The 27475-nt window shown below is 39.4% G+C and overlaps 1 protein-coding gene across 1 annotated transcript; it reads right to left on the minus strand.

Moving 5' to 3' along the window:
• Window positions 1–568: 568 nt before the first annotated feature.
• Window positions 569–25826, minus strand: thoc5 (THO complex 5). Its single transcript, XM_061906414.1, has 20 exons — window positions 25686–25826; window positions 25345–25446; window positions 16700–16843; window positions 14973–15086; window positions 14618–14715; window positions 13244–13390; window positions 13033–13147; window positions 10164–10296; window positions 9994–10071; window positions 9854–9897; window positions 9404–9503; window positions 6283–6391; window positions 6113–6214; window positions 5928–6024; window positions 3655–3766; window positions 3444–3547; window positions 1304–1391; window positions 1111–1226; window positions 841–1031; window positions 569–761 (listed from the first exon to the last, which is right to left on the minus strand). The coding sequence occupies exons 2-20, from the start codon at window positions 25438–25440 to the stop codon at window positions 698–700; spliced, it is 2052 nt and encodes a 683-aa protein (XP_061762398.1). The 5' UTR covers window positions 25441–25446; window positions 25686–25826; the 3' UTR covers window positions 569–697.
• Window positions 25827–27475: the final 1649 nt, after the last annotated feature.

A 27475-nucleotide genomic window follows, 5' to 3' on the forward strand; every position in this document is an offset into this window, starting at 1 on the left:
AGAAAAAGAAGTAGTTTAAATACAATGTTGATATTGTTAAATTTTCAATAGCACTCACTATAAATAAATTGAAACATTTACAGTTAATACATGTGATCCGTATCAATATTAGCCAATCTCACTCATGGATGATCGATTACAGAATCAGCAGCATAAAACCCTGATCGGAACATTCGTAATACTGAATGACGCCACTGATGGACTCAAAAAGCGCTGAGTGGCACTTTCCTTTTCTGTGCGGTGTTGTTAAATAATCAAAATGGTGATCAAAATGTTTAGATTTCAGGTGATAAAACCCGACATGGAGAATCTCTTTGCAGAGGATTCCCCATTTGCTATTTCCACATAGCACGTTTTGCAGATCGCTGTCTGCGGGTCTTTCTTCGAAAATATTGAAAGTATGTCCACAAGGCAGACATATTGCCTCCACTATAGACAAGCGCATGCTTCCTGCTTACGTCATCACAAAAGGCATATGCTAACATGCAATCCATATTTTGCCAAACATTTGGTCCATCACAAATATAAAAATTGTGCTTGTGAGGTGCAGACAGATGAAACACATACATTTAGACATACCAAAGCCAGGATGGACTTTTTATTTCTAATTGATTGGAAAGATCTATGAAATATCTTGGATGATTTTAAACATAGCTGTGATAACTAAAAGCCTTTAATGGGGACTCACAGACCCACTTTAACGATGAGTGAAAAGGCCCAGAGGATGGTTGTATTTGAAAGGCTTCAGACGATTTGGACCCCTGAAACCCAAAAAGACAAGTCAAACGTGAGCGTAGTATAATAAAGTGATCAAGTGATTTTGTGTGCGTGAGTACGCACCTTACAGTGCGCAAGCACATCTTTTCTCTGGGAAACTCCCGTGGCCCCTCCACGCCATCGTCCTGTTCTTCAGTCTCCAGGTAGACATCCAGAATGACACAGAGGCGTGCAATCTGATTGGTCAGGAGCTGATGGCCGGGACGTGGGCCCTGTAGTTCTTTTTTAAACACGTTTACTTCGCTCTCCATGGCCTAAATACATAAGAGATGAGTTGTGTTGGAAACAGTAAAACATAAAATGAAAGACGATTAGTACATAAACGGCTTTTACCCGAAGGTTGTCATCAGTGCGGCCACTGCGCTCTCCCTTCCAGTTGAGCAAAAGGGAAAAGATAGGACATATTTCTGGGTAACGGGGATTCAGCGCCACCACAGCCTGGAGACGAGCTATAAGAAAGAGAAAACAGGTTTATAAATGTACATTAAAATAATAAAATAAATGAATAAATAAATTAAAATGTTACCTGTCCCTCTCTCCACCATTGCAGAAAAATACATGTCAGTCTCTTTTGCCAGCCCGGCATCAGTAACATGACAGGTAAATGGCAGAGCCTAGCAGAGAACAGACAGATTATAGGTGCTGCTATAGAAATACTTTGAAAATGTTCTACACAATTTAAAACATGCAGACATTACACAAAACAAAAACATAGTTTGAACCCAGTGTACATTTTCTAATTGTACATCTACAAATGTGTTCTAAGATCAGGACTCTAAAGCTCTTCTTTTATGAAACGTTGCTTTCTACTCTGAGGCGCAGTCATGCTACAACAGAAATGGGCCTTAAACATACAAAGTTGTAAAAATGCGATTGTCCAAAAAGTTTCAAGACAGAATTAAGGACAAGAAATGCCTAATATCAGGGAACTGTAATGTATCCTACCCACAATCTTTCAATGATGACTATGATTCATAAAGGAGGTCCTTATATACCAGGGGTAGGGAACCAATGGCTCTAAAGCCAAAAGTGGCTCTTTTGATGACTACATATGGTTCTCAGATAATTATATTTATATAGCGCTTTTCTCTAGTGACTCAAAGCGCTTTACAAAGTGACACCAATATCTAAGTTACATTTAAACCAGTGTGGGTGGCACTGGGAGCAGGTGGGTAAAGTGTCTTGCCCAAGGACACAACGGCAGTAACTAGAATGGCGGACGCGGGAATCGAACCTGGAATCCTCAGGTTGCTAGCACGGCCACTCTACCAACCCGAGCTATGCAGAGTAACCGTGTAATACTCTCCCATATCAATAGGTGGCAGCTGGTAGCTAATTGCTTTGTAGATGTTGGAAACACCGGGAGGCAGAGTGCAGGTAAAAAGGTGTGGAATGCTTAAACCAGGGGTAGGGAACCTACGGCTCTAGAGCCATATGACTGCATATGGCTCTCAGATAAATCTTAGCTGACATTGCTTAACACGATAAGTAATTAATATTTCCGCTTGTAATCACAGTGTCAAAAATAACGTTCAAATTATAAAACATTCTCATGCATTTTAATCCAACCATCCGTTTTCTACCGCACCTGTTCAAGAGGTCGCATTAATGGTAAGAAGTATTATATGTATTATTGGTTAACTTTTATAATAACAATTTTGTTAAAAAGAACAAGAGACTTATTATACTATACAAATGTTGGTCGTATTTAAAAATGCCCGAATTTAGTTGTATTCAGTGTTGAAAAATGTTATATGGCTCTTACGGAAATACATTGTGAAATATTTGGCTTTCAAGGCTCTCTCAGCCAAAAAGGTTCCCGACCCGTTATATACGAATGTATTTATATACACACACATATACACCAGCTGTATGCTTGTCTCGCATCTACTGTATATGTGCACGGGGGCAGCTGTTAACTATATTACCTGCCACGCTTTAAACTCGTTGTACAGGTCTGAATATTGTTATTTAAATGTTTACCTAAATTTGAAGCAATGGTGGTAATGCTGTATTGACACATTTGGCGCGGCATGTTTTAAAGCATAACCTTTTTGGACAGTTCTGAAGCCCAAATACCTTCACATTGCCTTTCATGCACCCTTTTTATTCACCAGTAGAATTGCTGTAATTTTGTCATTATTCCACTTTTCTCTGGCCCTACCTGAGCAATTTAGCATCTGAATTGCCTCACTCTGAAGGGCTAGATCCATACCCCTTACTCCTCGTTATGCACACTACCCCTACATGCAAAGAGTCATTGGGACACCGCTACTTTCACAGGGACACGCAAAATGTAGAGACAGGGCTGAAAAGTCGGGTGAGGGGGTGTATTGTGATTGGGCCAAAGTGTACAAACCTTTACTAAAATATGGACTTTTGTTGAAGCTGGTATTAATTAGTCATATTTACATTGTTTCTTTAGGAGAAATTTGCTTCAACATACACATTTTTCTATTTACGAACTGTATTCAGTAACCATTTAAGACAATTTCACATATTTAAGCCTACAATCTTTATCCTTAATGATGGTACTTAGCTCTTAAGTAATTACGGTTGTGTACATTGTGACCACAAAACAGTAAACCAGGCACTGCCTGGACTTCATAAAAAGGTCATCTTAAATTAAATATAATGTATGCATAATAATGACTGTGTTTGCGTACCAGGTAATCCTCGTAAGGGATGGTGGTCCAACTAGTTAAACGGGAAAGTATCTTGGCTGGAAAGAGGTGCAGACACTCACTAGTGATGGGGATGATGCTGTGTTCTATGACAAGAAGAACAAACATATTTAACTACAATTGAGTGGTTCTTTATTAGGACCACTTGCTGTGTTTCTATGTGCGTGCGCGGTTAGTAGCCGCTTTACTTTACCAAGTGAGGCAAACTGCTTTTGCAAGGCCAAGCGGGACAAGATCCGTCCCCTCAGACGCTTCATGGTGTTTTCCATATGGCTGGCACTCAAAGAACTGCCCATGAGTGCACCCTGCAGAAACAAACAAGGACTTCCTTAATTGATTTTTAGGGAAAATAATTGAATTATCAATGAAGAAAATCCTAAAAGGAATTGTTTTTTCCTGAACAAAATGTTCATTGCAGTATAAAATTGTAATCCAACCATCGTTTTAACAATTGTAAAAAAAAAAAGAGAAAAAGGCAGCACTTATAAAACTAAGCCCTTTCTACAGGCATGACCTAAACCTCTTCTTAAACAAATGCAGGAGCCAATTGTAACTGTAATACAATTGAGCAATTCCCTGTCAACGGATTCTTGTTGAAAATTACGAACACATGAAAAATTCAACACAATACAGTAACCAGTCAGTCCTGCAGCCTGCAAAGTGATAACCTTACCAGGGGAACATCACTTTTTTCACTTTCCACCAATAATGTAATACCATCCATCCATCCATCTTCTTCCGCTTATCCGAGGTCGGGTCGCGGGGGCAGCAGCCCAAGCAGGGAAGCCCAGACTTCCTTCTCCCCAGCCATTTCGTCTAGCTCTTCCCGGGGGATCCCGAGGCGTTCCCAGGCCAGCCGGGAGACATAGTCTTCCCAACGTGTCCTGGGTCTTCCCTGTGGCCTCCTACCGGTTGGACGTGCCCTAAGCACCTCCCTCGGGAGGCGTTCGGGTGGCATCCTGACCAGATGCCCGAACCACCTCATCTGGCTCCTCTCGATGTGGAGGAGCAACGGCTTTACTTTGAGTTCCTCCCGGATGACAGAGCTTCTCACCCTATCTCTAAGGGAGAGACCCGCCACACGGCGGAGGAAACTCATTTCGGCCGCTTGTAACCGTGATCTCATCCTTTCGGTCATGACCCAAAGCTCATGACCATAGGTGAGGATGGGAACGTAGATCGACCGGTAAATTGAGAGCTTTGCCTTCCGGCTCAGCTCCTTCTTCACCACAACAGATCGATACAACGTTCGCATTACTGAAGACGCCGCACCGATCCGCCTGTCGATCTCACGATCCACTCTTCTCTCACTCGTGAACAAGACTCCTAGGTACTTGAACTCCTCCACTTGGGGCAGGGTCTCCTCCCCAACCCGGAGATGGCACTCCAACCTTTTCCGGAAGAGAACCATGGACTCGGATTTGGAGGTGCTGATACTCATTCCGGCCGCTTCACTCGGCTGCGAACCGATCCAGTGAGAGCTGAAGATCCCGGCCAGATGAAGCCAACAGGACCACATCGTCTGCAAAAAGCAGAGACTTAATCCCGCGGGCACCAAACCGGAACCCCTCAATGCCTTGACTGCGCCTAGAAATTCTGTCCATAAAAGTTATGAACAGAATCGGTGACAAAGGGCAACCTTGGCGGAGTCCAACCCTCACTGGAAACGTGTCCGACTTACTGCCAGCAATGCGGACCAAGCTCTGACACTGATCATACAGGGATCGGACTGCCATAATAAGACAGTCCGATACCCCATACTCTCTGAGCACTCCCCACAGGACTTCCCGAGGGACACGGTCGAATGCCTTCTCCAAGTCCACAAAGCACATGTAGACTGGTTGGGCAAACTCCCATGCACCCTCAAGAACCCTGCCGAGAGTATAGAGCTGGTCCACAGTTCCACGACCAGGACGAAAACCACACTGTTCCTCCTGAATCCGAGGTTCGACTATCCGGCTGTACTATTACAATAATGTAATAGTACAGCAATATTTACAATGAAAGGTAATTTTCTTTGTATAGTAATACCTCAACGTACACGCTTAATTGTTTCTTTGACAGTCAGAGCTTTTAACTCAAAGTACTTATGTCAAATCAACTCTCATTGAGACAATGAATTTAAATACATTCAATTGGTGCTTTTGGTCAGATCTTATAGGCTTTACTGTGACATTTGCTATGCCAACTAATGGCATTAATAGTAGTACCTCAAGTTTTGCTTGCAACCTTAAGCTAACAGACAGCTCTTATCTCAAAACACTTAAGTTCAGGTACTACTGTAGTTCCAATGTTTCCACACAACATTTATTCTTTCTTTCACAATATTTTTCATTTTAAAAATGGCAGCCCATTTGGTAGTTGCAACCTCTTTATTGAGCCTAATTTGTCATCAAAACGAATGTCGCAATGTACCGCATAATACCTTTGTACTAATTGGAATCGTATATGCTTATATACACTCACCTCTGAGGAATCACTGGGGAAATGTAACCCCCCAAGATTCTGAACCCACTTGTAAGCATGGCCCAACTCCTCCACATAGTCAGCAAAAGACACAATCCTGCAGAATGACGTGATGCTTATGATGAATGGCGTCATTTTGCTATATATGTTTTTCCTTGACATATTATAAATAATGAAACTCTTACCCAACTTTATCAAACTGATAGCGGTTGGCTGGATTGGGTGTTTCTCTGCCATGATCGTTGGCATACAGACAGCTTAAAAGCGTATCGGATTTTACCAGCTCTCTGTTGAGTAGAGAAGTCATGATTAACACATTGGATGATAGCTTCGATCTAAGCACTTTTGCATGTACCCTGCGCTGATGGCTGTGGTGACGTCTGTGGATGCAGACACCTTAGCCTTGACGGTCATAATGTTGAGATTCATCAGGTAGTAGAAGAAAAGATGGAGGACGCTTCCATCTGTAACGACAATTTGGTTATTTGCACATTACTAGTAGTTGTGCTGCCGCTGCCCCACTGCTGCATCAGTAAAAAACAAGGCGTAGTTCTGATGCAGCCACAGGGGACACATACTACGCTGATGGTCATGTTTCATGCTCCAATCACTGCAGTCATAGTGACTGTCATGACCTGTTGTCAACCACAAACACTGCCAGAGTGCAGCTGGCAGAAGACAATAGAAGGCATGAGAGCTCAGCAAAAGGTGCCAATGAGAAATTGTGCACACAGCACTTTGAAATGCTGCAGACCCACAGAGATGAAAGCCCCCCTCTCCTCCCCATTTAGGTGAGTAAAGCCTGCAATGCAGAGCTCACTGTATTCCTTAAGTCACAAGCAGAGGGAACATGAGGCTCAATAAATTGCATAACTAAGCACAATGGATCTTGATTGTTTTACCCATCAAACACATTACCTTACAATATGCCTGCAAGGGTGGAAACACTACAGATACTTTTTTAGGACGCTGCATAGTCACTGGCAGTGTTTGTTTAGTGAAATTTCAGATGCCATTTTATGCAGCACACTTGGCATTAGGGCTGCAAAATGTATCAAATGTTAATCATGATCATGGCTACTAGAGATGGATGGAGGTGATCATTAGCAAATTTTAAGATTAAAAAAGCAGGCTACGCTGCATATCAAATTAAGCACTTTTTACAGCCCGCAGCAACAGAAAATAAAAAGCGGCTCATCTTGAAGCCCTGCAAAGCAACCGACTTGCAGGCCGGAATTAAACTTTTCTCTGGCTGCTGCAGTCAATCGCCTCGTTTCACTTCCGTCAAGTCTAACTTGGCATGTTTTAAAGACCGCGCCCCTGTTATGAAAAGGCGACAGGTGTGGATGCTTGCACAACACGGTGCTCTGCTTGTCTCCTTGGACTAACGGTTAGCCATTGTGCTAAATAGAATCTGGAGACATCTTTCCATTGAGTGCCAACATTTTTCGCCGGTGTTTTGGCAGGACATGTTCCCCATTTAAATTCATGCACTCCTTGAATCTGTGCATATATATGAATTAAGGAATACAGAAATGTAATTGGACATTGTACGACTCTTTCACGTGAGTTTACTGAATAACGCTATATGATTTTGTCATTTAAATTTACATGTTTCCCATTACAAACAATCAAATGTAAGATTATGTCAAGCAGGGGTGTCCAATGGATGCTGTGTGGGGCACCCGGCGAACAGGGTTGTCTTTTAAGAGCACCAAAAAATCCCCACCAAAAATGGATAAATATACAGGGGGTAGGGAAAGTCTTCTGACCACTTTAATTTTTCACTCTTTGTGTTATTGCAGCTATTTGCTAAAATTCAAAAAGTTAATATTAGTTTTAATTAATGTACATTCAGCATCCCACTTTGACAGAAAAAACAGAAATGCATACATTTTTGAAATTTTATTTAAAAAAAACAACTCAAAAATCACATGCACATAAGTAGTCACAGCCTTTGCACAATACTTTGTTAATGCACCTCTGGCACAAATTACATCATATTCAAAATGACTTGAGAATGTATTTGCTGCAAATGGTATTAATACTTATGTACATGTGATTTTGGAGTTTTATATTTTTCATAAATTTACTAAAACTTCTACATAAAATGTTTTTTCTGTCAAGATGAGTGATGAGAAATAAAATGAAATGTTTTGATTTTAGCAAATGGCTGCAAGGAAATAAACAGCGAAAAATTTAAAGGGGTCTGAATACTTTCCGTCCCAACTGTAGCTAAAGTCATCATTTAATGAGAAACAAATCAACTGTGATTACTAATCATTAACAAAAACACAGATTTGGGGAACTGTGCTTTTTTCTGGAATTGTGCATGTCGTTCACAATCATGAAAGACATAACGACGAATGTATTTTTTTAATGCATTCTAATTAAATAATACATGTAAACTAAAGTCTACTTACAGCGGAGCCATTGGGAGGCCTTCTGTTCCCCCATAAAACCCAATAAATATCCATCCAAAAAGCACCAAGAACACTCCATTTACATTTTATGACTTGAATACCAACAAAGTATTAGTGACATTGTAATTGTAAGCGCAGACGCACACAGAATTTGTATTGCAGCGCCGTGATCGCTAGTGTTAACATCCTCAAGTGGTCAGCTGTTTCCTTGCTTCGTTTGCTCGTAAAAATGTATTCTAGACAATAAATCATGTCTCTCATCTGCATAGTAGAAGAATGAAGACATAGTCCAACAAGTTGGTACACTTTGACAGCCAATTTAGACCCGGTAATGGTGAGAACGACACAAAAAGACGCTGGGTTCCACCCTCCTTTTATTCGCGAGGATTATGAGTCATTTTTCATCCAAAACGGGAATATATGAACATCGTAGCACTCAGCATCCTAATAACAGCAGACATTGCACAGTAAGTGATATTTCATTATGCTTGTTAGCTCACATAAAGTTTGCAGTGGGTAGAAATCTGTGATGTAGTGAGGAAAAAGAGCAAACTTTGTGAGGAGTGTTTTTAAATTAATGCGCCGCGTATGCTTAAAATGATTAAAATACATCAATATTACATGTTATTATAAATGTGCCTATTACTACATTACATATATGAATACAGTAGGTATAAAAACACCACAGTGTTTGGGTGTTTTTTTTAAGGGCTTTTTCAGGCTGACTAGAGTGGCTCTCATAAGCTCCATTGTAAGCTGACTTTTGATCACATTTATTTAATAATTACAATACATAAAAACATTTGTTCTTGTCTTAAATAAGGATTGTGAACTATAGGGAACATTTCCCAAACTATGCAGTTCCCCTTTAAGTATAAGGAATAAGGTTAATTGATAAGCATAGATATTATAATGAGTCCAAGTTCACCACTTCAACATTATGTTTTAGCTAACAATGAATAATTGTGAATAATGGTTGTGATCGATAATCATTTGGCCATAGTCGTGCAGCTCTACATGGCATATCCAGCCAATAACAATGTAAAGTGTTACCTTTACACATCAGGTCAAGAGAGAGGGACAGTGGGTGCCTCTTCAGCATTTCTCGTCTTTTGTCATCAAGCTGGCCGCCAGCAGTTGGCCTTCTCCTCTTCTGTAAAATCAGTTGTTTATAATATTGCGGTAGGAAAAAAATTTTTTTTCTCAACAATTTGTATCACATTTCAGGTTGGGAAACAACTTAAATTATTTTAAGGCAATACATAGAAAATAAAGTTTTGGAGGTATGTGAGGCAGGTAGCATAAACAAAATGAGAAAAAAATGCTTAAAACGTCCAATAAGTAAAAAAACGAGTGATCAGAGTGTGGATGTGGAGAGGGAGTGTCTGGTTACAGCGAGTCAGCCATTCTAAGGAGGGTTACCAAAATCCCTCAGCTAGCACTCATTCTGATACAGGAAGCTATCACTTTTGCCTCAGTCATTCATTTGTCCAGTGTGTGTACCGTTTTTTCTTGCTCTTCCTCTGCGTCAGAGTCACTGTCATCATCTGCATGACAAACAAAAAATGATATCAGCAAAAAGACAACAAAGTAAACACAGTATATGTGTGCATGTATGTGTGTATAATTATTGTACGCCTTACCCTGAGAATCCTCAGGTGGTTTAGACAGAGCCCTGGCCTCATCAACATCCCCACTGATTGACAAACTCAGGTGTTTGTCTAAATAAAAATATATACCGGTAATCAACCAGTGGCCAATGATTCAAATTACAGTAAATGGAGGTGGGCTCAACTCTCAGAACCTTGCTTACCACAAGCCTGGCCGTATGCATTTGCTTGGACGAAAAGGACATAGAGGGGTGGCGGCAGATGCTGGGCAATCTCTGTTTGTTTCTGTGTTTGTTCGACGGGCATAGACAGGTAGTCTTGCACTGGGACAGAGGCCTACACAATGAGAGTGAGCACAAATTACAATGCCATTCTGTTAAAAAAAATACACACCGCACAGGATCTTCTATGCCAACTCTAATCAGTGTTTCCCACATATTTCCAATTTATTTGGTGGGGGCATAGCTCGGAAGGTGTCAATATGACATTGCATAATTTGCATAATTTCTGTAATGTATGTTTTTTTTTGTTTTTGTTTTTTAAAAGGCAAACATTTTTCATAAATATACAGATGAAACTTAAATCAGAATAATGTGCAACATATCACTCACGTCAGCAATTCAATTTCAAATGTGAAACAAATATGTGACATCAACTTATTACATGCAAAGAGGGATATCTTAAGCCTTTTTTTACAATTTTGATGATCATGGCTTACAGGTTTCCATAAGCTGGAAGCCATAACCATCAAAATGAATCAAAACAAAAGGAATGTACATTAATATGCACGTGAAGTGCACATACCGTACAGGCCAAAGATTTGGACCTTCTCATTCACAACACAACTGATGGTCCCAACCCCATTGATAAAGAAAGAAATTCCACTAATCAACCCTGGTAAGGCACACCTGTGAAATGAAAACAATTTCTGTTTAAGTTCATCGAGAGAAGGCCAAGAGTGGGCAAAGCAGTAATCAGAGCAAAGGGTGGCTATTTTGAAGAAACTACAACGTAAAACATGTTTTTAGTTATTTAAAACAATGTTTAGTACATAACTCCACGTGTTCATTCATAGTTTTGATGCCTTCAGTGACAATCTACAATGTAAATAGTCATGAAAATTGAGAAAACTCATTGAATAAGGTGTGTCCAAACTTTTGGCCTGTACTGTACATGTAAGAATCGTGTTAAATCAACAATACAGCTTTATATAAACTCAAAATAAGCAATGCAACCACACAGGATAAATGTTGGCTCTCATGCAGCTAGCTTAATGCTAACGTATAACTCAGGGGTCACCAACGCGGTGCACACGGGCACCAGGCCGCCCGTAAGGACCAGATGAGTCGCCCGCTGGCCTGTTCTAAAAATAGCTCAAATAACAGCACTTATCAGGGAGCTGCCTCTGTTTTTTAAATTGTATTTATTTAGTAGCAAGCTGGTCTGGCTTTGCTCAACATTTTTAATTCTAAGAGAGACAAAACTCAAATAGAATTTGAAAATCCAAGAAAATATTTTAAAGACTTGGTCTTCACTTGTTTTAAATAAATTCATTAATTTTTTTACTTTGCTTCTTATAACTTTCCGAAAGACAATTTTAGAGAAAAAATACAACCTTAAAAATTATTTTAGGATTTTTAAACACATACCTTTTTACCTTTTAAATTCCTTCCTCTTCTTTCCTTAAAATTTAAATCAATGTTCAAGTATATATTTTTTTTTACTGTAAGAAATAATAAATACATTTTAATTTAATTCTTCATTTTAGCTTCTGTTTTTTCCACAAAGAATATTTGTGAATTATTTTTTAAACTTATTATGATTAAAAAAAATAAAAAATATTCTGGCAAATCTAGAAAATCTTTAGAATCAAATTTAAATCTTATTTCAAAGTCTTTTGAATTTCTTTTAAAATTTTTGTTCTGGAAAATCTAGAAGAAACAATGATTTGTCTTTGTTAGAAATATAGCTTGGTCCAATTTGTTATATATTATAACAAATTCAAAAATTAATATTAATCAGGAAAAATTACTAATAATGTTAAATAAAGTCTTTTTTAATTTTTTTTCAAAAAGATTCGAATTAGCTAGTTTTTCTCTTCATTTTTTTTCGGTTGAATTTAGAATTTTAAAGAGTAGAAATTGAAGATAAACTATGTTTCAAAATTTAATTTTCTTTTTTTTCGTGTTCTCTCTTCTTTTAAACCGTTCAATTAAATGTTTTTTTCATCATTTATTCTCTACAAAAAACCTTCCGTAAAAGGAAAAAAAATGTACGACGGGATGACAGACAGAAATACCAATTTTTTGATATATATAGATTTATTTATTAAAGCGAAATTGAGCAAATTGGCTATTTCTGGCAATTTTTTTTAAAGTGTGTATCAAACTTGTAGCCCTTCGCATTAATCAGTACCCAAGACGTAGCTCTTGGTTTCAAAAAGGTTGGTGACCCGTGGAATAACTAAAAGTAGCATTGCGATAGTTTTAAAATGGTATAAATGTTTAAAAAATTTGATTTTAACGGAACCAAATTGCGATAAAACAACAAATGTATTTCTAATTAGAGGCATATAGCCACCAAACGCTGTAGAAACTAGTATTGACCGCTATCTTTATACTACCAAGCCAGTCTGTTGCTTCCTGCGGTTTTGTAGAACATGAGATGGCAGCACTTATACCAGCTGGAAGGTGACTTTTTACCTTCCTGTATTGCAAAATATTAAAAAATATATACGTATTTTATATTCTTTAATGTGTGGTGGCCCTGAATGTACTTGTTCTGGCCTGCCAAAAATAAGTTAATATATAGGAAACACTGCTAACTGCAGCCAGATGCTGACTTAAAAGTTTGACGATACAGTTTATGACCTATAGAAAAAAAAAAAAAACATTGTTCAGCCATCCATTTTCTACGCCCTTGTCCTTTATCACTTAAAATTAAACATTTTAACTATTAAATCCTTCAAAATACAGGCATTGTCTAATTTTTCCCAGTGACAAAAGCTAGGAAAAAACTGTGAATACTACATACTAAAAAAACTGATTCACAGTAATTTAATACCAATCCTACCTGCATGATGGCATTCAGGCCAGGTTGCAAGCTCCTCAGATGTTCTTTCTTGACCTCAATACTCTTTTGGATCTTCTCCTTGGTGGCCTGAGACTCTTTGTATTGCTCCGCCAACCTGCATCAATCATTGCACTAACGTTCAGCATCTTGTTCATGTCCAAAAACAAACACGTATTAATAACTAAGCCGTGTTGCAGAGATGTTAGATTACCTTTTCCTCTGCTCAAGCTCCCAGTCTAATCGCGCCAGGGTAAGCTGGTGAGGATCATTTTTGGTGAGTTGTGGCCTGGAAATCTCCTGAGGTGCATCCTGGTAAAACTCTTCTTCGGTCACCAAGTCAATTTCCTCGTGTTTAGACCTAAATTGAAAAAAAAAAATACTGTTAAAGGAAGGCAAAATGACATTACGGATAACGGAAAACCAAGTTGTTTTTTTATCTTGACTAGAGCTTTTAGGCCACAGGTGTCAAACTCAAGGTTCACTTCATTTTATGCGGCCCACGAAAGCATAACAAAAATGTGCATAAATAAAGTAGTTAATCTTTCTTACTAGATATATTTGTTCTTTCCATTCTGACAGAAAAAAATTAACGCTTTAAAATGCATATCTTTCAAACATTAATATAATCTGCTCATGCAACTGCATTACAACAATAAATATACCTAAATATCTGATTGTCACCTTGACCTGGGATTTCAAAGCAAGTTATCAATCAATTTGTACATAAAAATCTAATATTAAAAACATTGGCAATTGTGTAACAATATTGTTAGTGCTGTCACAATTATTATTTTATTCAGATTAATCAAACTTTTGAATTTGTATTAATCCAGATTAATCACAGGTTATTACTTGCTTACATATTTTAAATTAACCTAAAAACAAAACAAAACAAAACAATATTTTGACACAAATGCAATGTTATTTTCAAAATGTTATCCAGATGTTATTTGTTCATGTTTTACTTGAATGCACGTCATTTACTTGGAAACAGCTTGATCTTAAATTGGAGTGTATTTTGGAGTAAAATTTACCAGGAGAGCACAACAGACAGTCTCTTCACTTATCTCTGCACTGATATATGCATTGACCTGATCACTGGCCGTATAACAAACCGTGATGCCCTCAGGTAACCATTTGCGGTCAATATCAAGGAGCATTTACAGCCAAAATAAGTTGCGTGATTATTCTGCGTATTTACAGGTCAAAAATGTTGTAAATAATAACATGAGTTACCAAAAACTTACCATTTATCTATTGTAAATGGTATATTTTCGGTTGACATTTTACTTATTTATTTCGTACTCTTTTTGTGCCCTCGTGAGTATTAATGCTTTTACATCCTTTGTAACCGAGCTACTGTGTATAACAATTTCCCTTGTGGATCATAAAAGTTTGTCTAAGTCCAAGGCTAATTAAACATGTTAAATTTTGCCCGACCTAATTTATATACAGGTGAATTCGCTGTTGCAGGCGGCTCACTAAATGCAGGCATAGCTACAATGTGGACCTCATCGAAAATGAGTTTGACACCCCTGCTTTAAGCACTTAAGTATATTTAGAGTGAAAGGGTGTTAATACTAACTTGAACTCCAAACATTTGCTAATTTCCTTCTGAAGATGCATAACTTCATACAATAGATTCTGCAACTGGAGATGCAGCACATCTACTTTCTGTTTGGCCTGTTGGACAAAAACAAAGCGAGGGACAAGGTATAATTTCAAAGACACTGCAAAACAACATTGAGCAGAAATATCCAGTGAATCAGAGCTCATGCTCAACAAGAAAATAGTTCAATGTGCATTCCTTCAATTTGGTAAAAGTTTGGGATGTAAGGTAAGTGCTTGCCCATCATCTTTTCCTATCTTTACAGTACAAATAAATTCTGACATGACATAAGACAGTTTACTGACTAAAACAAAAAATCTGCGGGAGTTACCTCATGGGTTTGGTCTCTGCCTTTCTTTAGCCGCATGTGAGCCAGTCGGTTAAGTTTTTTTAAAGTCAAAAAGTGGATGCAGCTCTGCAACCGTCTCCGTTCAACTTCAGCAGACTGCAGGAAATGTCACAGGTTAGTAACCTTTGTGGACGTACACACAAGCAATTTAGTTAACATCAAACTTAGACGTTACACGTTTTAAATACAGTGGTACCTCAACTTATGAGCACATTGTGTTCCATAACGGAGCTGGTAATTAAAAAACACTTGTCTCAAATAGGCCAAAGCCGTTGAAATTAATTTAAATCAATGCATTTCATTCTTGGCCCTCACATAACATAAGTTTTTGATAAATATTGTTTGAGAAGCAATACGATAGCATGTACACACAACCACAGGAAGTTATGAAGAAATGTAATAAAATTGTTTGGCATTAATTGTAGGAGTGTGTTACGAGCCACTGCTCCGTCGTGAAACAATAGAAACTAGGAAATTGATCTTCATGTTGCAAACAGACATATTTTAGTTACGGACCGGACGGTATTAAGGCCACAGTACAGTACTATTGCGGTAAATGTAAAAAAAAAAGATGCCATAATGTGAAAAATAAAGTGGCAAGAAAGTTTAGGATAAACACACGTACTGCAATTGAACGCAAATATAATGCTCAAATGTTCTAATCATATTTATTACCACAAACATGTTTCTAAGTGCAAATAATTGTGCAAGAACATTTGTTCCAAGCAAATATTTAAAAAAATACCCTACAGCTGATCTCTTTACAGTGACAATGTAAACATCTACTGATGTTTAGCTTCAAATACTGTATATTTTCTGAGTGATGGGTTTATGAGGCGGCAACTTGTCCAAGGTGTACATTGCCTTCCACCCGAGTGCAGCTGGATAGGCTCCAGCCCCTCAGATGTGAACAGGATTTTTTGGGGGTGATTTCCCTCCGTGCGCTGTGCAGTGACTGTGTCGCTCGAGACAAAAATTGTTTCTTATCCCTGCCAAAGAGGTTATGTTTTCAGCTGGGTTTATTTGTCGGTTTGTTGGCAACATAACTCAAACAGACGAAGTTTGATGACATTTTCCGGTAATGTCAAACAACAATTCTTCTTACCTACTACGAACATTTACTTCCTGCTTACAGCGTTCCATGACCCCACTTTACTGCTCCTGCGCTGCGCAAAGGATTCTGAGAGACGTAGTTTATTTTTAGACCCAGCAAAGGCTAAAGCCCCAGAAAAAATTCACTCACCAAGTTTTTGTTTGATACCATCATGGCAGGATTATGAAAACTTTGAAATCAAAATATCGCGGTATCTACTATAGAGTTACAGCGTTACTGTGTACCAAAGGTAACATTCGACTGTCCATTTTGTTGAGTCAGGAGTGGACAGAACAAAAACATGTCAAACACAGCATCCGCAGCTTCTCAATATTTGTATGGATAAGTATTTGTCATTTGTGGCTTCATCTTGTGTAATGCAGTCTGACAGTAACCAGGTAGGACATGTTTTTAATGGTTTGTATCACTAATTCAGTTGTCCACTTCTTTTACTTAGCACTAACATTTTCAGTTGTGAAAAAAAGCAGAGAGACAGCTAGTATCTGAAATAACTTGTAAGTTCAGGTAACACTGTGAAAAACACTTAATTTTATGAGTAAGGCGCTAGTGATTCCACATCTTTCAATCAGCTTAGTATACATACAGTAGGTCTCACCCCTTCTTTGGCTCCATTGGTTTTAAGCTCATGTATTTCATCCATTAGTTTGGCGAGACTTTCACATGATTCTTTATACTGGCGGAAGTCCTGCTCAGGGTTCCTGCTTTCAAATTCCACTTCTTCATTGTAAACACGTAAGTCCTGGAAAAATAGAAACACACATAATTAAAGGTACGCGTGTATTTTCCATTGGTTGGATCTTTGCAGTGGTCACTCGAGACCGTTTCATGCTTGATCGCGCCATCGTAGCGACCGGACCGCTATTTTCACATTTCAAATATGTTAGCGTTGTTTTCATCACAACTATATACCAATACTCATAAGGTACAAAACATATCTTAGTTATCCAGAATATCAAAATTTTCGGATTGAACAATTACTGTGGCTACAAAGATTCAACAATATTTGGCAAGTTTACACTGGACAAAGCTTCCCTGCAAAAAATGTACGATTAATAAAATGTTAACTGGATTCCCTATTACAATAAAAGTCAACTGGGCTGGTACGTGGGCTTCATCTATTGCAGTGGTTCTTAACCTTGTTGGAGGTACCGAACCCCACCAGTTTCATATGCGCATTCACCGAACCCTTCTTTAGTGAAAAATAAAATGTTTTTTAAATTCAAGACAAAGTTACATGTTTCAGGTAACACTTTAGTATGGGTAACATATTCTAAGTAACAAAGACTTAATTTAGAGTTATTTGAACACTAGGGGAACATGTTCTAAGTAATAAAGACTTAATTTAGAGTTATTTGGTTAGGTTTATAATGTCATGCCGAATAAGGCATTAATAAGTACTTAATAATGACTAGTTAAGAGCCACTATGTTTCTAATTTGTATGTCAATAAGCAACTGATTAATGGTGAATATGTTCCCAATACTAAAGTGTTACCATATGTTTTTTACTGGTGCACAAAATGAACCGTGCATGAACATCACCTTGTTCAAACAACAAAACCAACACAGCGCATAAACTCACAACAAATTACACACCTGCAAATCAGTCAGCTGTTGCCGTATCCGTAATACGTAGATAGGGAGAAGTTAAATGATGAGTTGGGTGTGTTTTGACCTCCGCCGAACCCCTGAGGCCAACTCACCGAACTCCCAGGGTTCGATCGAACCCAGGTTAAAAACCACTGATCTAGGGGTACGCCAAAGACGTCTGGGTATGGAGTGTTATTGTTGATGTTTGTGCATTGCGTGAAATATTACAGTGGCCAACAAATATTAAATATACTTGATAGTGGGGCGGAATAGCTCGCTTGGTAGAGCGGCCGTGCCAGCAACTTAAGGGTTCCAGGTTCGATCCCCGCTTCCGCCATCCTAGTCACTGCCGTTGTGTCTTTAGGCAAGACAATTTACCCACCTGCTCCCAGTACCACCCACACTCGTTTAAATGTAACTTAAATATTGGGTTTCACAATGTAAAAGCGCTTTGAGTCACAAGAGAAAAGCGCTATATAAAATATAATTCACTTCACTTCACTTCACATAAATTAAAACATCTGCCTTGTTTTTAATGAATACCTAGGCCTACATTAGATTAGATTAGATAGTACTGTATTGATCCCCGAGGGGAAATTACATTTTCAGCACAATACCATTCAAGATCAGACCAACATTACTGGGAGACTGAAAAAGGATCGCTGACGGGTCAGCCAGACAGTCCAGCGCCCCTTTCAAGAAAAAAAGTGAGAAACAGGTATACGTGGGGGAGGGAGGGGATCAAATATATTCAGTCAAAGGCTGGACTTCAGAGCGGGGTGTCCAGACTGAGGCCAAGGAAAAAAAACTCATAGCCATAGCACAATCAAACATAATCAATAAAGCTGGCAACAGAGGGGGAGCGTGAGGGGCTACAAATGCGAGCCAATACTGCAAGCGCCGCCGCTCCGTCCATTGCCCCAAGGGAAATAAGCAGTGTCAGAGGCGTGGAGGTGGGGGGCGGGGTGTGTGTGTGTGTGCGTGTGTGTGTGCATATGCCCATCGTTCAGGGTGAGTAGTTGTTGTGTCTATAGGACTGGAGTTCCTCTGCAGGCAGTGCAAGCAAAGTTCAACTCCCAGGTGTTGTTGAGGAGGGAGGGAGAGAGGTTAGTCAGAGTGTCCCTTGGGGATGTTTTCCAACAGCCTTTCTTCTGTTTTTGAGCAGCGTCAAGGCCATTTGTGGGAGTCAAATCGTAGTTTAGCCTACTAAGCTAGTGTAATTGAATGTTGGTAGTTATGGTGGTACTTGGAGAGACAAGTGTTTTCTAATGTGGTACTTGGTGAAAAAACTTTGAGCACTATTAATATAAGTTATACACTTATCTGGGAGTCTGCCAAATGGCGTAAGTTTTTCGATTCACACAGCGATTTTTTTGAACCCGCCAAATGCCTGACCATTTGTGATGTGACTCACAAGTTGAGTCCGACAAGTCATGTTTCTAATTTCATGAATTTATCAAATTAAAAATACGCCATAACCGTGAAACTTCTTGTGAAACCTATTTTTTCTGTTTCTTTGTTTCGAAAGTATCCAATATTGATATCAACATTTTCAAAATGGGGTAAATATTAAAGTTCTGACATTTTTAACAAAAAGGTTACACCTTAAATATTGAGCCTCATTGACTTTATTTAAAGATGTTGACCATAAATTACTGCATTGTCACTGGCTTTAAAAGGTCATAACTTTTGTAATATTTATCACAGGGAAATTATACTTATATCTCTGGAATCATCTTTGCAAGAACGGCCTCATAAAGTCTGGTTTTAAGTACATAATTTTTTTAATGTATTTATTTATTTTTTTAATTGTACACACATACCGAATAATGGCTATTAATAATATTATTGGATGTGTTCAGTTTGTAAGCTTATTCAATGTCACTTGATATTAACAATACCAATAAACTAACACATAAATCCGTTTGTAACAGTGTTGCCACCTCAGCAACTTTGTCGCTAAATCTGGCGTTTTTCCAAATACTTTTGGTGACTTCTTTCGTAAAAAGCTACTAGCGACAAATCTAACGACTTCTTCCTTTCTTATTGGGGACGTCACTTGTGTCTTGGTCTTGGAGACTTTTCGTGTGTCTTGGACACTGAGGTAAAAAAACAGGGCAGTTACTGGAGTTAAAAAAACGTGGCAGTTACTGTCCTCAACGAGCAGTGGTGGGTGCTGCCGTGAGCCCCTCCCCCGTTCCAAAGCGCTGCCAGGCAGTAAGTCTGCTGCCCGAGCAGCACGAAGGTCGTCGCTACTCAAAAGTCCAGACTGGAAATTAAATGCACACGCATGTGCTAAACTGCTGCTCTTTTCGCTATGGTTTCAGGAGCAAGATGTAAATGTTATTTCTTCACAGTCATGACACGCTAAAATAATTAAATGCAACGTCCCAATCTTATTGTATATTGAAATGAGCCAGTCAACAGATGAGAAGAATATTACAACCCTCTAATCTTTTGATCAAATTTGGTTTTCAAAAATTTTAATTGATTTACATTTAAAGAAACATGCTAAGAATCAACATATCGTATTTTCTGGACCATAGGGCGCACCGGATTTTAAGGTACACTGCCGATGAGCAGGTTTATTCAGGTCTTTTTTCATACAAAAGGCACACCGGATTATAAAGCGCATTAAAGGGGTAATATTATGATTTTTTTCTAAATTTAAAACACTTCCTTGTGGTCTACATAACATGTAATGGTGGTTTCTTGGTCAAAATGTTGCATAGATTATGTTTTACAGACCATCTTCAAGTCACTTTCTGACAGTCGCTTCAGGATGCGCCATTTTGTGGGCGGTCTTATTTACGTGGCTCACCTTTGACAGCGTCTTAGGGGTTAAAGAGGTGTCAAAAAATGGAGCTAACTGTTTTAATGACATTCAAACTTTACTTAAATCAACAACGGTGCAGCATCTTCTCATCCGTGGTTCACTAGTGCAAGAACGCCGGAAATGTGTCCCGTAAAAAACCGTCCAAACGGAACTATCAAGTAACTAAAGTTCCGTGGGGGAATTATGTAAACCCACCACACTGGTAGTTTTTAGCGCTTCCATAGCGTGATATAAGATATATCTTTACACAAAGGAGAGGATGAATGCCCCATAACAAGAAGATAGTGAAAAAGAAGAAGCTTATCGACTACGAAATCGGCACAGACTACAGTGGAGGACTTGCACTAATTTTCAAGACTTATGCAGATCTCAAACACACATCAGCAGGTCACAAAAGATAAGAAAAGTTGGTTTTGCATAATATTTTGAAACAAAATGCCGGCTAAGGCTTCACGGTGGCAGCGGGGTTAGTGTGTCTGCCTCACAATACGAAGATCCTGAGTAGTCAGGGTTCAATCCCGGGCTTGGGATCTTTCTGTGTGGAGTTTGCATGTTCTCCCCGTGACTGCGTGGGTTCCCTCCGGGTACTACAGCTTCCTCCCACGTCCAAAGACATGCACCTGGGGATAGGTTGATTGGCAACACTAAATTGGCCCTAGTGTGTGAATGTGAGTGTGAATGTTGTCTGTCCATCTGGGTTGGCCCTGCGATGAGGTGGCGACTTGTCCATGGTGTACGCCGCCTTCCGCCCGATTGTAGGTGAGATGGCCACCAGCGTCCACCGCGACCCCAAAGGGAATAAGCGGTGGAAAATGAAAAACAAAAACAAAAAAACACCGGATATAATGAGTGCCATTTTGCGGGTACGTATATACACACGTCATAGTAATACTTGTATCCCTGACTACGGAAGCCGACAATCCGTCGAGCAATGTGGCTTTAAAGTAATACTAAAACATTTTTGCAGAATTTTGAGTGCCGTGTGTAATGTTCTTTATTTTCAATGGAACATTTGACGTTTTGGTGTAGCTAACTGGCGTCATGCTAGAGTCTACACTTATCTCACAGTGTGACCACCATCTACAATTATTACACCATGTATCAAATAAAATTGCTTCGAGGTTGGTAACCACAACCAGAATTAATTATTCCGTACATTAGGCGCACGGAGTTATAAGGGTTACTGTCGATTATTGAGAAAATGACAGGATTTTAGGTGCGCCTTATAGTCCGAAAAATACGGTAGTTAAGTTTAACTTTCAATCAATATTATATTTATTGATTGAAACTTTTATTAGTAGATTGCAGAGTCTATTACATATTCCGTACAACTGACCAAGGAGATGGCTAAGTGGGAGAGTGGCTGTGCGCAAACCGGGGGTCCCTGGTTCAATCACCACCTAGTACCAACCTCGTCACGTCCGTTGTGTCCTTGAGCAAGACACTTCACCCTTGCTCCTGATGGGTGCTGGTTAACTCCTTGCATGGCAGGTCCCTCCATCAGTGTGTGAATGGGTAAATGTGGAAGTAGTGTCAAAGCGCTTTGAGTACCTTGAAGGTAGAAAAGCGCTATACAAGTACAACCCATTTATCATTTAAATGGTAACACCTGAATACGTTTTTCAACTTGTGCAAGTCGGGGACCACATTAATCAATTCATGGTATACACTATACAACATACTATCAGCATGACACAGTCATCACACAATTTAATCATCAGAGTATATATATTGAATTATTTATATTATTTACAAATCGGGGGGGGGGGGTTAGGTTTGGTTGCTATCAGAACTTCAGTCATCAACAATTATATCATCTGAGAAATGGACATTGTAACAGTGTAGGTCCGACTTCGTAGGATATGTACAGCGAGCAGTGAACATAGTGAGCTCAAAAAGCATAAGAAAGAGGTATATACGTTTGATTATTTACATTTGATTATTTACAATCCGGGGAAGTGGGATGTGGTGGGGGAGGGTGTTAGTTTAGGGCTGTAGTTGACTGTAGGTGTTCTTTTAGTGCGGTTTTGAATGAGGGTAGAGATGCACTTTCTTTTACACCTGTTGAGAGTGCGTTCCGTATTGATGTGGCATAGAAGGAGAATGAGTTCAGACCTTTGTTAGATCGGAATCTGGGTTTAACGTGGTTTGTGGAGCTCCCCCTGGGGTTGTGGTTATGGCGGTCATTTACAAACCCCATTTCCATATGAGTTGGGAAATTGTTTTGGATGTAAATATAAACGGAATACAATGATTTTCAAATAATTTTCAACCCATATTCAATTGAATGCACTACAAAGACAAGATATTTGATGTTCACACTCATAAACTTATTTTTTTTTTGCAAATAATAATTATCTTAGAATTTCATGGTTGCAACACGTGCCAAAGTAGTTGGGAAAGGGCATGTTCGCCACTGTGTTACGTAACCTTTTCATCTAACAACACTCAATAAATGTTTGGGAACTGTGGAAACTAATTGTTGAAGCTTTGAAAGTGGAATTCTTTCCCATTCTTGTTTTATGTAGAGCTTCAGTCGTTCAACAGTCGGGGTTCTCCGCTGTCGTATTTTACGCTTTATAATGCGCCACACATTTTTGTTGGGAGACAGGTCTGGACTGCAGGCGGGCCAGGAAAGTACCCGCACTTTTTACTATGAAGCCACGCTGTTGTAACATGTGGCTTGGCATTGACTTGCTGAAATAAGCAGGGGCGTTCATGATAGCGTTACTTGGATGACAACATATGTTGCTTCAAAACCTGTATGGACCATTTGGCATTAATGGTCCCTTCACAGATGTGTAAGTTACCCATGCCTTGGGCACTAATACACCCCCATACCATCACAGATGCTGGCTTTTGAACTTTGCGCCTATAACAATCCGGATGGTTATTTTCCTCTTTGTTCCGGAGGACACCACGTCCACAGTTTCCAAATATAATTTGAAATGTGGACTCGTCAGACCACAGAACACTTTTCCACTTTGCATCAGTCCATCCTAGAGCATCTTGGGCCCAGAGAAGCCGGCGGTGTTTCTGGGTGTTGTTGATAAATGGGTTTTGCTTTGCATAACAGAGTTTTAACATGCACTTACAGATGAAGCGAACAACTGTAGTTACTGACAGTGGTTTTATGAAGTGTTCCTGAGCCCATGTGGTGATATCCTTTACACACTGATGTCGGTTTTTGACGCAGTACCGCCTGAGGGATCAAAGGTCCGTCATACCGTCTTTTACGTGCAGTGATTTCTCAAGATTCTCTGACCCTTAGGATGATTTTGCGGACCGTCGATGGTAAAATCCGTAAATTCCCTGCAATAGCTCGTTGAGAGATGTTGTTCTAAAACTGTTCGACAATTTGCTTACACAGTGATGACCCTCGCCCCATCCGTGTTTGTGAATTACTTAGCATTTCATGGAGGCTGCTTTTATACCCAATCATGGCACCCACCTGTTTTCAATTAGCCTGCACACCTGTGGGATCAAATCAAATCAACTTTATTTATAAAGCACATTTGAAATTTCCCACAGTGGTAGCCTAAGTGCTGTACAATGGGCCGGTTAAAAGATAATACGAGAACCGAGCAAACAACACAACACAAACAGAACATGATAAAAACTAAATAAATAAATAAAACATAAAAACAGGTTCACAGCAGTGTATAATGGGGCGCCATTGCAGGATGGATATCATCCATCCATCCATTTCCAACCGCTTATTCCTTTTGGGAACGCGGGGGGGGCGCTGGCGCCTATCTCAGCTACAATCGGGCGGAAGGTGGGGTACATCCTGGACAAGTCACTACCTCATCACAGGGCGGATGGATATCACTCAGTGTTAAAAGCCAAGGAATAAAATATAAAATGTTTTTGAGAGGGACTTAAAAACAGGAAGAGGAGGCTTAGGGACGGCGTGGCGCAGTGGAAGAGTGGCCGTGCGCAACCCGAGGGTCACTGGTTCAAATCCCACCTAGAACCAACCTCGTCACGTCCGTTGTGTCCTGAGCAAGACACTTCACCCTTGCTCCTGATGGGTTCTGGTTGGCGCCTTGCATGGCAGCTCCCTCCATCAGTGTGTGAATGTGTGTGTGAATGGGTAAATGTGGAACTAGTGTCAAAAGCGCTTTGAGTACCTTGAAGGTAGAAAAGCGCTATACAAGTACAACCCATTTATTTATCATTTATTTGTCTAACACTCAGATATGTTCCAAATAAGTGTTGGATGAACATTCCTCAACTTTATCAGTATTTATTGCCACCTTTCCCAACGTCTTTGTCACGTGTTGCTGGCATCAAATTCGAAAGTTAATGATTATTTGCAACAAAAAAAATGTTTATCAGTTTGAACATCAAATATGTTGTCTTTGTAACATATTCAACTGAATATGGGTTGAGAATGATTTGCAAATCATTGTATTCCATTTATATTTACATCTATCACAATTTTCCAACTCATATGGAAACTGGGTTTGTACGTTACGAAAGTGGTTTGACATGTACTTCAGTTTCAGGGAAGTTTAGCGAATTTTATAGACTAGGCTCAGTGCAAGTTGTTTTACTTTGTCCTCCACCCTGAGCCAGCCCACTTTGGAGAAGTGGGTAGGAGTGAGGTGTGATATGGGGTGGAGGTCTAGAAGTAACCTGACTAGCTTGTGCTGGAATGTTCGGAGTCTAGATTTGGAGGTGGGGTGCTGGGGTACCAGGAGGTGCGAATGAGGCGATGACGTCCTCTAACGACTTCGAACATCTTTCAGGACAGCCAATAGTTACATTTTTTACTGAAAGAATAGGCAACACTGCTTTGTAATCCATTTACCTGTTCTCCATCACTCCTGCCTCGCTTCACCTCAGTAGGTCCCGCTTCATTGCGAAGAACCTTCGATTTTCGCTTCTTCAGCGGGTCTGCAGACATTGGTGGCTGAGGGGGGAGGGAATGGCGACACTATGTAAATACAAACTATTATACAGCTTCAAGTAATTACAACATCTACTACTGAGAAGCCAAACAGGTTTTTTTCTCCTAACAATGGAGCTAACTACTAGCCCGACACGTTCGGTACGTTAGCTTTCGGCTCATTATAGTGCGTTTGCCAATAATAGCCGAGCACCGATACATTCTGACACATTTAAGACTTTCATAGAATATCAACTGCATACCTTGGTGTTTACTATAAGGTGGAATACTGCAAATGTACAACGTTCGGTAGTCTGAGTGCAGGTCAAAACGAGAGCGCCTGCCAGCGGACATGGACGGAAGCCGAGCTTTGCTAAAATTGTCAAAGCACAGTGTAAAAACAAACACTGCCACCTAGAGGAATGTACAGTCACTTACAGTCATTTTTACAGGGCGAAAAATAGAAATTGCTCCACGTAAACATTGGTATAAAATAATGTTAAGAACTCGTTTATTACACTTGTTTTGGGGAACTTTAGCAGTCCCATTCGCTTGGGCTCTAAACATTTTCATTTGTGTCGTTACGGCAGTGTTTTTCAACCTTTTTTGAGCCAAGCCACATTTTTTGCGTGGAAAAAATCCAGAGGCACACCTCCAGCAGAAATAATTAAAAAACAAAACTCAGTTGACAGTAATAAGTCGTTGTCGCAATTGTTGGATATGACTTTAAATCATAACCAACCATGCATCAATATAGCTCTTGTCTCAAAGTAGGTGTACTGTCACCACCTGTCACATCACACCCTGACTTATTTTGAGTTTTTTGCTGTTTTCTTGTGAGTAGTGTTTTATTTCTTGTCTTGCGCTCCTATTTTGGTAGCTTTTTTTCTTTTTTTGGTATTTTCCTGAATCAGTTTCATGTCTTCCTTTGAGAGATATTTCCCGCATGTACTTTGTTTAACAATTAAGAATATTTCATTGTTTTTATCCTTCGTTGTGGGGACATTGTTGATTGTCATGCATTGTGGACGCCATCTTTGCTCCACAGTAAGTCTTTGCTGTCATCCAGCATTCTGTTTTTGTTTACTTTGTAGCCAGTTCAGTTTTAGTTTCATTTTTCATAGCCTTCCCTAAGCTTCAATGCCCTTTTTTAGGGGCACTCACCTTTTGTTTATTTTTGGTTTAAGCATTAGACACCTTCTTACCTGCACGCTGCCTCCTGCTGTTTCCAACATTTACAAAGCAATTAGCAAGGGAATAAGCGGTAGTAAATGGATGGATGGATAGCTACCTGCTGCCACCTACTGATATGGAAGAGTATTACACGGTTATTCTGCCGAGCTCTAGACAGCACCGGCACTCAACAACAAAACATCATTTGCAGACTATAATTACTGTCTCAAACAGACAAAACAATATTTTTAAGCCAAATAGGTGAAATTACATCATCTCCCACGGCACACCAGACTGCGTCTCACCGCGGCACAGTGGTTGAAAAACACTGCGTTACGGTATTAAGGTATTCTAGAATTGATTGACATTTTATCAGCTTAATGGCAAATACTACTTCCTGACTACGCTTTCTGACTGACGACGTCATCCGTGTCAAAATCACCGCAAACCTGTTTGCGTTACGTTTGTGCTGCACACTGTGATAGTATAAATGTTATAAACGCTTGATCTTCTCAAAACCTCCCCAAACTGGTCTCATTTGTCTGTGATGCCATTTTTGTCTATTATAGTTATAATGCTTGTTTTTATGTTAGTAACGTGTTGTTATATATCACAAAGAACATCCAACTATGTCAACATCTCCCCCAAACTTGTCTCATTGGTTTGTGCTGCATTTTTTTGTCCAACTATTATAGTTTTCATGTAATAGGGCTGGTTATTGAAAATAAACACTAATAATATACAAACTTTAACAGTTAGACAAAACCCTTTTGCAGCACAAACGATTTGGACAACTTTGGTGAGTTTTTGCCAGGGTGGAAGGGGGGGCTAGTTAAATCATAACACAATAAACAAAAATAATAGGTATACAAAAGACATT

The sequence above is a fragment of the Nerophis ophidion genome, linkage group LG07, assembly GCF_033978795.1.
Source record: "Nerophis ophidion isolate RoL-2023_Sa linkage group LG07, RoL_Noph_v1.0, whole genome shotgun sequence".
Classification (NCBI taxonomy): domain Eukaryota; kingdom Metazoa; phylum Chordata; class Actinopteri; order Syngnathiformes; family Syngnathidae; genus Nerophis; species Nerophis ophidion.